General features: G+C 36.5%; 1 protein-coding gene and 1 long non-coding RNA gene across 2 annotated transcripts; both read right to left on the bottom strand.

Moving 5' to 3' along the window:
- Positions 1-6,851: 6,851 nt before the first annotated feature.
- LOC108764348 (uncharacterized) lies at positions 6,852-8,636 on the bottom strand. Its single transcript, XM_018512523.1, has 5 exons — positions 8,565-8,636; positions 8,294-8,489; positions 8,034-8,194; positions 7,513-7,695; positions 6,852-7,117 (listed from the first exon to the last, which is right to left on the bottom strand). The coding sequence occupies exons 4-5, from the start codon at positions 7,610-7,612 to the stop codon at positions 6,855-6,857; spliced, it is 363 nt and encodes a 120-aa protein (XP_018368025.1). The 5' UTR covers positions 7,613-7,695; positions 8,034-8,194; positions 8,294-8,489; positions 8,565-8,636; the 3' UTR covers positions 6,852-6,854.
- A 106-nt stretch (positions 8,637-8,742) lies between these two features.
- On the bottom strand, positions 8,743-10,588 carry LOC108764347 (uncharacterized). The gene is made up of 3 exons (XR_001940269.1): positions 10,513-10,588; positions 9,267-9,496; positions 8,743-8,925 (listed from the first exon to the last, which is right to left on the bottom strand). It is a non-coding gene; the product is annotated as an uncharacterized LOC108764347 (long non-coding RNA).
- Positions 10,589-12,527: the final 1,939 nt, after the last annotated feature.

Below are 12,527 nucleotides of genomic sequence, written 5' to 3'. Positions count from 1 at the left end.
GCAAGAGTCTGTGCTCCCCGCTTTATCCTATACATTCTATCTCACATTATCCTACGCGTCTTATCTTGTTGACATAGTTTAAAGGCAGTTTCATAGCATGTAGGCCATGTTTAGTACTCTCCTTAGCACCTTTGTCATACTGACTTAAGCCGGTTGCGCCTCTCTGATAAATCTAGGATTCTAGCCTTCCGCTACTCTTCTCTAGAGTCCCTATAATAAGAGTCAAGACTTGAAGGGCGACGCTCTTGTGATTGGTCGCCGCTATTTCTAGGCGCTTTCGATGTGTTAGTGAATCTGTGAATTGTATGAATTGTATCTACTCCATACTACTAAATACATACATATGTGTCACCTGTGACAACGTGACAGTCAAACTTCTAACTTTTTCCACAAGACGTGATGACACTAAAGTCATATCTTATGGATTTTTCACAAGTTTTCCTACACCGTGTTTCGAGCCCACTTTCAGACCTCGAATTTAATCTCCTTATTAATGGTCGCAGCACAGACTCTTGCATAACGCATAAATGCATAGTGCATAAGAGAATCAACCAATCGAAATTCTTCTTTTCCATGGAATGAGAGGAAAGGAAAGCTTCTGATTAGTTGATTCGCTTATGCACTATACGTTATGCGTTATGCAAAAGTCTGTGTCGCGGCCTTTACAGACCTTCTACAATAAGCCGCAAGTCAAAAGGTCTAAACGATCTTAAGTCATAATCGGTGAAGTTGGCCAATAGCCAACTTGAACGACTTGGTTAAGACTGGTTAATAGCGTTTTCGGCCCGATCGGATTTGCACCAACCTGGGTTGGATTAATCTTTCCTATTGGTTGACGTCACCCGCTCTACCAATAGGAGAGCACAAAAGGCCATTAATCCAACCCAGATTGATGCAAACCTGGCGAGGCCGAAAACGCTATAAGACTTCTGACGTTCTGACTTGCGACTTAAGGGCTTCACACATGAAATGCATAACAGAGCATAAGCATAACATAAGACTGCTGGACCAATGAGCATCTAGCATAATGTCACCATATTGATTTACATAAGATGCTCATTGGTTTAGCGGCCTTATGTTATGTTTATGCTCTGTTATGCGTTTCATGTGTGAAGCCCTTTAAGGCCGCAGCACACACTCTTGCATAGCGCATAATGCATAGTGCATAAGCGAATCAACTAATCAGAATCTTTCCTTTCCTCCCATTCCATGGATAGAAGAATTTTAATTAGTTGATTCCTTTATGCACTATGCATTATGCGTTATGCAAGAGTGTGTGCTGCGGCCTTTATTGTAGAAGGCCTATTACGCATAGTAGCAACGCACAAGCTTGTACATAAGCTTGTACTATTTGGAATGTCTCAATTGGAAATAAGATATTATATAATTATACAATATCATTATATTATATAATTTTGTAAATAATGACAAATACGTCATGTTCCTATCTGGGATGTCTAAACGTACTTATCTATCACACGTAGACTAGAATGAGAGCATTCTTCGTATTCCTGCTGCTTAAGATGTCTGCATATCATAAAAAGTTCTCCTTACGGATTTTTCGACGTCTTGTGTCTAAAGCGGGGTCTACAATAGAAGTCGTAGCAGTCGTAGAGTCTTAAGTCGTAGAAAATTAACCAATCACAGTAGAATATGAGAAGAATAATCGACTATGATTGGTCAATTTTCTACGCATAAGACCCTACGACTGCTACGACTTCTATTGTAGACCCCGCATTACAGTATATAGAACGCTATAACATATGAGGCATAAGAAATTGAACCAACCAGAGTTCTCTATTACATGGAAGGGAAAGAAACGGAGAACTTCGATTGGTACATATTCTTATGCATTACGTGTTATGCGTTATGCAAGAGTCTGTGCTCCCCGCTTTATTGTAGAAGGCCTATTATGCTTTATGCGCTATGCAAGATCTACAGAACAAGAAGTGGGGATGGAAATAAGAAACTCTGATTGGTTGATTCGCTTATGCACTATGCCTTATGCGTTATGTAAAAGTCTGTGCTGCGGCCTTTAAAGGCTTCACACATGAAATGCATAACAGGGGCTCTATTCTTGAAAAGAAACGTATACGAAAGTCTAGGGAAATACTACAGTATACGTAACGTATACTGTATCATTTCCCTAGATTTTCGTATACGTTTCTTTTCAAGAATAGAGCCTCAGAGCATAAGCATAACATAAGGTCGCAATGAGCGTCTTATGTAAATCAATATGGCGACATTATGCTGGATGCTCTCCTGGGTTGGATTAATGGCGTTTTGTACTCTCCTATTGGTAGAGCAGATGATGTCAACCAATAGGAAAGATTAATCCAACCCAGGTTGGTGCAAACCCGATCGGGCCGAAAACGCTATAATAGTACTTTACCATTTGCTACCGCATGAATCGCTGCCTCATGAACTGCTCCATGTAACTTCAGCCTGAGGGTCCTAATGCAAGAGTTTGTGCTACGGCCATAACGCGGAACGAGAGCAGGACGAATGGCTGCGTTCAGCAGAGAAAGCAGCTTTGCAACTGTTGTATCCTCTAATATGTATTCTCTAATATGATTAGTTTATACATTTAGATCTAACGAAGAATTAAAGGCAAGACCAATTATATTAAAGAAATTTACAACAGTTGCAAAGCTGCTTTTTCTGCTGAACGCAGCCATTCACAAACGTTCCGCACCAACTGCAACTGGTGCATAGTAGGCACTCTGAGCGCTCGCTGCTGTTATTGTATTCTTCTAGATTATCCAATATTAGCAGCGAGCGCTTACGGATCTGTTCCGCAACAGATGAGTCTGCTAAAAGCGACAAATGCTAATTACCATGATGGAGTTAAATGTCTGGATATAAGCCATATTCTTCCGGATAAAAACGTACGGTTATCTTTACGGAAAAAAAATCATAGTCGAGTATTCTTCTCATATTCTACAGTGATTGATTAATTTTCTACGACTTAAGACTCGATGACCGTCTACGACTTCTATGTAGAAGACCCTTTAGCATATTCGATTTATTGACTCGACCCGACTCCGAGTCAATGGTCTGTTCTTTTTAACTGCATTTCTTGCACAATGTAGCTCTTCTTTTGCAGCTAAACAGGACAGATCACATTGACTCGGAGTCAGGTCGAGTCAGTAAATCGAATACGCTATTTATTGTAGATACCGCATTATGGCTCCGGTACACGAGCGCGATGTTCGTCGCGCGCGATACGCGATATCCAATGAGAGTATACCTTTAGAATGAAAAGATCGATAAAGCTGTACACTCATTGGATATCGCGCGTCGCGCACGATGAACATCGCGCTGGTGTGCCGTAGGCATTAAAATGTCATAGGCCGGTATTCATAGTCAGATCTTATAGGCCTTCTACAATAAGCCGCAAGTCAGAAGTTTTAGGCTGCGGTCCACTTGACGCTACAAACGCTTCGAAGCGTTCTTTGATTAGTCAATTCGTAAAATTCTTTGTTCTGATTGGTCGCTCAAACGCTTTGAAGCGTTTGTAGTGTCAAGTGGACCGCAGCCTTAAGCGATCTTAAGTCATAATCGGTGAAGTTGGCCAATAGCCAACTTGAACGACTTGGTTAAGACTAGTTAATAGGCCTTCTACAATAAGCCGCAAGTCAGAACGTCAGAACTCTTAATCAGTCTTACCCCGGATCTACAATAGGTGTTTTAAGCCTTAAGTTTTAAGAAATTGACCAATTACAGTCGAATCCGAGAAGAATAAGCGACTGTGATTCGCCCATTTCTTATGGCTTAAGGCTTAAAACCCTATTGTAGATCCGGACTTAACCAAGTCGTTCAAGTTGGCTATTGGCCAATTTCATAGATTGCACTGGATTTTACGAGAAAATCGAAAAGAAGTTAAAAGTTTCACTTACTTTTGGCTCGTACAGCTGTCACCTCAGGTCTATATTTGCTTGATACAAGAGTTTTATAGTTCATATCTTGAAAATAAGGCCCTGCGCACAATGGAGGAAATATTAGGAACAGGAATAGATATTAAGATTTCAACCTATCAGAAACCGTCTATTCCAATGTAACTAGTATCTGATAGGTTAAAAGGGAGGATCCCGTTTGCCTACAGTTCTGATTGTACACACCACTCATATCAACTGGTGCCTAGTAATTTTTCACTGTTTTGCCAATGAGATTATTTTATTTTTAAATTGGCCAATCAGCGATACATGTGTGCGATAAGTGCAATCGGAGCCCTCCCGGTTAGGGCCTGCGCACAATAGAGGAACAAGAATTAGATATTAAGATTTTAACCTATCAGAAATCGTGTATTCCGATGTAATCAGTTTCTGATAGGTTGAAATCTTAATATCTAATTCCTGTTCCTCTATTGTGCGCAGGCCCTTAAAATCTTAATATTTATTCCTGTTCCTAATATTTCCTCCATTGTTCGCAGGGTCTAAAGCTGGAAACACAATAGACACAGGCAATAGGCACAGGCAACAGGGAATAACGAGCCGTCCAATCAGAGCTTTGGGGTATAAGTTCGATATTATATCCCAGCGCATAAATAGCGCATAAATCCTGTGTATTTAATTTTCCAAATCGGTTGTTTTTAACGGGTGGGTGGGCTCACTGACTGGATACTCAGTCCCCCCAGAAAAATTTTTTTTAGCTAAACGGAATGAGCGCAAAAATTGTTTTTTACGGATATATGTAGCGCATAAATCTTGTGTATTTAATTTTCCAAATTGGTTGTTTTTAACGGGTGGGTGGGCTGACTGATTGCATACTCAGTCCCCCCACAAAAAAATTTTTTTTTAGCTAAACGGAATTAGTTACGAAAAAAGAATGCAATTACGGAAAAGGGCGATCAAATAAAAGTAATGAATAAAATATAAATTTTAATTATTTTATTATAATCGTTTAAAGTGTGCGAGTTTTGAACGTATTTCACTATAAACGTCAGATATAATACTAAAAAATTATAAAACAATGTGAAACAAAATAGAACAACATAAAACTAAATAAAACAATATGAAACAATATAAAACAATGTGAAATTTGTTTTATATTGTTTCATTTTGTTTCACATTTTTTTATTTTGTTTCACATTGTTTTATTTTGTTTCATATTGTTTCACATTGTTTTATATTGTTTCACATTGTTTTATAATGTTTTATATTATTTTATATTATTTTATAACTTTTTAATATTATATCTGACGTTTGTAATGAAATACTGTAAAAGTGATTAAATTCACGTTGCGGCAATACTGCCGTGTTAATTTGCCTTGACTACGAGTCCCTAGCAACGAGTTGTTGAAGGCAGTTCGAAGTGTAGCCGTCGTGTGACTCGGACGTGTTCGAGCCGTCATCTACGATTTGTACGTCTTATAATAAAGGAAAACTTATATCCATAAACTAATTGGCCACATTCTCATTAAGTGTCTCAATACAGAGTATATAAAGCTTTATTCGCCCTCAATTACATCAAAGAAAACATAACATCAAATTCAAGATTCTACAGCTCAGAAGTGGGATATTACAATTAGTTCCGGATTAATTTTTCTCTGATTTTTTTTTTGGATTCTCTGATTTTTTTCATCATTGGTGTTGTAGAGTCCGATGCCTTAACATTATCATTTGTTGGCAGTCTTGACTCGAAATTGCGGTAATATTCGCCATTGAATGATTTCTTGAAGAAGAAATTAATTGAAGATCTGCAAACAAAAAACGGCATCACATTTTCCGATCGACGGTTACGGAGCAGTTTTGTCTTTCGTCGCTTCACGCCTTATCAATCGCTATGGATCAAAGTCGCTTAGACCAATTCTCTTTTGAAGAACTCAAGAATGAAGCTCTTAGTTATCGACTCGTGCCAGCCTCATCTTGTGAACAGTTGATTGACCAAATTATGTCCCATTTGGAGCGAAATGGTCCAGAATGATTTTGGTATCGTATCATCTGATGGCACATCATCCTGCAATGCTCAAGCTACAGTTCAACCTCAACAATCTGCAAGTGATATGCCTTCTGCGAATCTTCTTTGCAGCAGATGTTTGGCTTCTTTTCTGAATTAATGAAGCAACAGAGCGATTTAATGCTCAGACAACAAAGTGATTTTATGCAGCAAATTACCAATTTGGTTTCTGCTACTCGGATTTCTAACACTAATCCGCAAATTGTGTCTTCTTCTGATTCTTCTGGTGCTGCGGTTCTTAATCAGAGACCTGTTTTAGCCTCAGTTCCAGTTGCTCAAGCCGTCAATCTGCTAGTATCCCAACTTCCGTCTTTATGGTTCAGAAGACGAAAATATTGATATTTGGGTCGAGAAAGTTGAACGAGTTTCCCGTATCCATGATGTTTCCGATCAGGTGACTTTTCTAGCTGCTTCCAGCAAGTTGATCAAATCTGCAAAAAATTGGTTAGATCTTAATTCAGATACTGTTAATGATTCCTGGTTCAACTTAAAGCAAGCTATCTCTCAAAGGTTCAAAAGAGACATACCTTTTCGTGTAACCTTTCAAAAAGTCGAAAGTAGAAAATGGAATTTTTCAAAGAAGTCTTTTCAGGGTTACGCCATGCAGAAATTAAAGCTTTTACAGAATCTTCGTTTGCCTGAAAAACAAAATATTGATTTCCTGATCTCAGGTATAGGAAGTCCATCTTTAAGAGCTTCAGTTTCTTTGATCCAAGCAGAAACTATCGATTCTTAGACAAGATGCACTCACTTATTTTGGCTTTTGGTGATCCTTCCAAAAAGACCCCTCCTGTTCCTGTTAAGCCTGTCAATTCCAAGGATAATACTAAGAAAGAAGAAACTACTTCTTGCAAAACAGGCTCACCTACCGATTCTTTCAAAGAATTATTTTGTGTTTATTGTCGGACAAAGGGGCATACCCGGGACAATTGCTTTCGTCTGAAGAAAAAGGAGCAGAACTTGATTGGAAATTCATCTGGTAGCTCGTCAGCGGTTGCTTCGATTGAAGAGACGTCTTCGTCACAATCTTCTGAGACCTCCCAGTCCTTCCAGTCTCTCCAGATCATCCAGTCTTCCCAGCCTTCCCATTCACCGACGGTAGCTTTTGTCGACATCGGATCGCCGTATAAAATTAGCGACAATATTGTTAAGGTGACTGCTTTAAATGAAACAAATTGCTCATTAGACGCTCTTATTGATACGGGCAGCGCTGTATCTTTTATTCGACCATCTATCTTTTCTAATTTGACTAATCAACCTCTGGATTAATTAAAAGTTCCATCTCGCTCTTTTAAAGCTTTAAATAAATCAATTATTAAAGTTTTCGGAGAATTTACTTTTAAATTACAGCTCGCGATTTTTCCGAATAAAACTTTCAAAGTTCCTTTTCTTGTTCTAGAGGACGATGAGCTTTTTGTTGACCTTATTCTTGGTCGTGATTTTTTGCAAATGTACAAAATTGTAATTGTTTGCGAAACTTTTAGAGAGTAACGAAAATTCAAAGATCCAATTATTTTCTGAAATCTTTGGATGATTATAGTCAGTCTATTTTACCTGGCTTTCCTGATGAGTTTACTTTCGAATCTGATTTCGGACCATCGGTTGATGAAAAACTTATAACTTTAATTCGTGAAGTCGAGAATACTTCTGTCATTCCAATTGAAGATGGTCATACCGTCACAGTGTCTCTCAAAGACAACACAACTTATGCTTATTCTCCTCAACGCTTTGCATGGTCTGAAAGGAAACAAATTCGAGAGATTACTGATGATCTCTTGCAAAGAGGAATTATTAAACCGAGCATTTCCCCCCTTATTGTGCAAGGGTGGTTCCTGTAATTAAGAAAAACGGTACAATGCGATTGTGCATTGATTTACGACCGTTGAATGATCGTGTCATAAAACAAAAATACCCCTTTCCATTGATTGAAGATTGTTTTTCTCGTCTTGGTAATAAGAAAGTTTTTACTTTGCTTGACTTAAAAGATGGTTTTCATCAAACAGATGTTCATCCAGATCATTCTAAATATTTTGCTTTCGCGACTCCTGATGGTCAGTTTAAGTACATGAAATTACCTTTTGGTTACTGTGAGGCTCCGACTGAGTTCCAAAAGAGAATGATCCAAATCTTTCAACCTCTTTTGCGCGAGGATAAAGTTTTAGTTTATATTGATGATATCTTGGTGCCATCTAGTACAGTTGAGGAAAACTGTCTTCATTGAAAGAGGTACTTTGATCTTAAAACAATACGGATTTAAACTTAATTATAAAAAATGTCATTTTCTAAAAGAGAAAATTGAATATCTTGGATATATTCTTTCTCCGTCAGGAATTACCTTAAGTGATCGTCATGTTAAGGCTGTTAGAGACTTTCCAATACTTAAGAATGTTCAACTTCAACGTTTTCTCGGTCTTGCAAATTTCTTTCGTAGATTCATAAAGGATTTCGCTATTAAAGCTCGCCCTTTGCTTAATCTTTTACAAAAGTCAGTCTCTTTCAATTTTAATGATGGCTTGAAGGCTTTTCAAATCCTAAAACAAGAATTAATTTCTTACCCGGTATTTTTTTCGTTTATATGATCCCTATGCAGAGACAGAATTACATACGGAAGCAAGTTCCTTGGCTTTAGCTGCTATTTTTTTCCAAAAACAGGAATCTGGAAAATTAGCTCCCATTGCATACTACAGTCAGGCCACGAATTCAGCTGAGGCGAGATATCACAGCTTTGGGGTGATCCCGATTGACCACGGCTCGATTGGACACCACCAATCACAGCGACGTGCTTAGGAACTTTGTAGTCTCAAGCGCTGTGAGTGGCTCGTGTCCAATTGAGCCGTGTGCAAATGGGTGTCACCCACAGCTTTGAGTTAGAAATGCTGGCTGTGGTTAAGGCAGTTGAGCGTTTCCATATATTCCTGTATGGTTTAGAGTTTACTATTGTCACGGATTGCCATGCATTAGTGTATGCTGTAAATAAGGCACATCTGAATCCTAGATTCGCTAGATGGATCTTAAGATTACAGAATTATAGATTTAAAATTTTGCATCGTTCTGGACATAAAATGGCACATGTCGACGCTCTCAGCAGAATCTTTGAAGTTTCGGCTCTTGTTGAAGCTTTGCCTCTCGAGAGAGAATTAGAGGTAAAGCAATTACAGGATCCGAGGCTTAAGGAGATTGCTGAGCAGTTAGAATTTTCTGATAATCCGAAATTTGAATTAATACGAGGACTTGTTTATCGTAAAGACTTTAACTTGCCTCGATTTGCTGTTCCAGAATCAATAATTGATAACGTAATAAAAATTTACCATGACGATCTTGCTCATTGTGGTTTCGAGAAAGCAGTCCAGGGACTCAGTGTTCATTACTGGTTTCCCTTTCTTCATAAACGGGTCCATGACCACATAAGTAAATGTGTGACTTGCTTAACTTCCAATGCTGGTTTTAAGTCCAGTGAAGGTGAGATGCGAATAACTGATACTCCTTCTGAGCCTTTTCGAATTTTACACATGGATCATTTTGGCCCTCTGTGTGAATCCTGCAATGGTTTAAAACATATTTTGGTAATTATTGATGCTTTTACTCGTTATGTTTGGCTTTTTCCTACAAAGTCTACTACGTCCAAGAAAGTTATCAAGCATCTCGCATCTTTATTTCATATTCTTGGTTACCCAGAAAAAATTGTATCTGATAGAGGTACAGCATTTACCTCCCATGAATTTTCTGAATTTCTGTCTTCAAGAAATTTAAGCATAGGCTAATTGCAGTTGCTGCTCCTTGGGCCAATGGTTTGGCAGAAAGAGCGAATCATTTTTTAAAATCCTCTTTAAAAAAACTTATCGATGAAAATCATGATTGGGAAATATGCCTTGAAATTGTTCAATATGTATTTAATAATACTCGACATTCGGCGTTAAAATCTTCTCCCTCAAAATTACTTTTAGGTTATAATCAACGCAACAATACTGATGCTAATTTAGTAAAATTCTTGAATGAGATTGCTGGTGTTGAAATAAATTTTACTTTAGAAAGAGAAGAAGATAGGGAGTTAGCCCTGAATGCCACAGAAAAGATTAAATCTTACAATAAATTATATTATGACAAGCATCATCGAAAGCCCTTGTCATATAAACCAGGTGATCTGGTTATGATTAGGGATGTTTTGATAAAAGCCGGAGAGTGTAAGAAATTAAAATCTGAATTTAAAGGCCCCTTCAGGGTAACAAAGGTTTTGGACAAAAACCGATATGTGGTGCAGGACATTCCTGGTTCCAGCTTAACTTCAAGATCTTACAATTCGATTCTCTCCCCTGATCGCTTAAAATTATGGATTAAAACCTTACCTAATCATAACCATGATGTTCAAATAAAAGTTTAATATGCTATCTCTTTTTATTGTTGTTTCCTTTTTAACATTAATGTATATTTTATCTTTCAAAAGATGCTAGATTAATAACTTTATTGTTCAGTTAATTTTAGTATATTTAATGTAAGAATAGCTATTTATATATGTTAACTTTTATGAATATTATAATACCAAAACATTGTACTTACGTTATTCATGGTATTTTCATCGATTCTATTTTATGTATCACTCACTTTGATTGTATTCACCTTAATTAACACTTTGTGTATCTTTTCTTTTTAAAAATAAAAAACACGTGTTCGAGTCACACACTAGCTCAGGATTGGCCGAAAAAGTGATTAAATTCACGTTGCGGCAATACTGCCATGTTAATTTGCCTTGACTACGAGTCCCTAGCAACGGGTTGTTGAAGGCAGTTCGAAGTGTAGCCGTCGTGTGACTCGGACGTGTTCGAGCCGTTATCTACGATTTGTACGTCTTATAATAAAGGAAAACTTATATCCATAAACTAATTGGCCACATTCTCATTAAGTGTCTCAATACAGAGTAAAGCTTTATTTGCCCTCAATTACATAAAAAAAAACACAACATCAAATTCAAGATTCTACAATACGTTCAAAACTCGCACACTTTAAACGAATTGAATAAAATAATTAAAATTTATAATATAATATATTATAGGACCGTACATGTGATAACACAAACTATAGAAAATCAAAGCCTTACACGGTCTAGCTGGATCTTAATGCTTGTATGATTCTTATGTGAATTTATATACTACGTATGTAGTCCCACAGAAACGCGCGCCGAAAAATTTCCGGTCTTGAAACGCTAACTCTACTAAACTACCGCAGTAATATCACGAGTTAAATTGACTAGCAATTTTAACAAATTTTTTATGCTTATTTGCATCTTCGAAACGATCTTAATAATGATGAATAACATATTAAAAACTGTAAATAATTAATTCTTATTGCGAAAAATATTACCTCGGCCGGGAGTCGAACCCGGATCTCTTGCATACCGTGCGAGCGTCCTGAGCCTTTAGACTACCGAGGCTTACTAAAGGGCGATCAAATAAAGGTAATGAATAAAATATAAATTAAAATTTATATTTTATTCATTACCTTTATTTGATCGCCCTTTTTCGTAACTGCATTCTTTTTTCCAATACTAATTTATTTTTTGTTGGCTTGAATTTGCACCCAAAATTTTAGTATGCTGCTAACCTTTTTTGCATTATTTTTAATAATATAAGTTAGCTTTCCTACAATTCTTGATTTTAAACGTGTTAAAATTTACATATTTTATATTGGAAATTTTCCATTTTCATCTGGAAAACCCGGAAAAGTCAGGGAATTTTAAAATTTATTTTCTCTGGCAACCCCTGAATTCACTAGTTTTCCGCAATAATATTTGGATTGAGAGATACAATATACGGCATGTCCTGATACAAGTTTAGTTTTAACTTCTTGCAGCTGACGTCAAAATCTATATATCACAATTCATTCAAAGACATTTCCTCTTCCAACTACAGTAGTGGTCATTTAATTCTCCTTCAAAACATTATACAAAACATTATCACAAAATTGTGTTACCTTGCTCAATTTAAAAGTGTTACAACAAAAAATTATAGAATTAATCGTATAAAAAGAAAAAATTTAATTTAAATAGAAAAATTTTTCCTGTAAAAACACTTGGCGCTGCTAGATCTCGATATATAATAATAACATGGTAATATACAAAGTAGTAGTAAAGGATGAATGTAAATAAGAAGGATAAGATTATAATACTTTGAAAAATAATATAATTAAGAAGCATATTAATAAAAAAAAGTCAGAATCATATTAAAAAATATGAATATTTCGAAAAATAAGAAAAATAAAAACTATCCCCAATGAGAGTTAAAATATCTAGCATGTGTATGATTGAGTTATAGAGTCGTGTAAATTATGATGATCGTTGTGAATGCTATTAAGTTTAAATCAAAGAAAAATAAATTTAGATTTGTAAGATATGCATTATGAAAGAGAATTTATTATTTCTTTTATTATTACTTTTAAATTATATTACAATTATTGTACTATATGCCATAAAATATATTACAATAAAATTACTTATACATTTTTCAGATAATCTGACAAAAATAAGATTGCTTGTAGAGGCCCTCCACCACCCCCGCCGATTCTAATCGACGGTCCTC

The sequence above is a fragment of the Trachymyrmex cornetzi genome, unplaced genomic scaffold, assembly GCF_001594075.2.
Source record: "Trachymyrmex cornetzi isolate Tcor2-1 unplaced genomic scaffold, Tcor1.1 scaffold414, whole genome shotgun sequence".
In the NCBI taxonomy this organism is placed as follows: Eukaryota; Metazoa; Arthropoda; class Insecta; order Hymenoptera; family Formicidae; genus Trachymyrmex; species Trachymyrmex cornetzi.
This window is presented reverse-complemented; position numbering and strand designations above follow the sequence as displayed.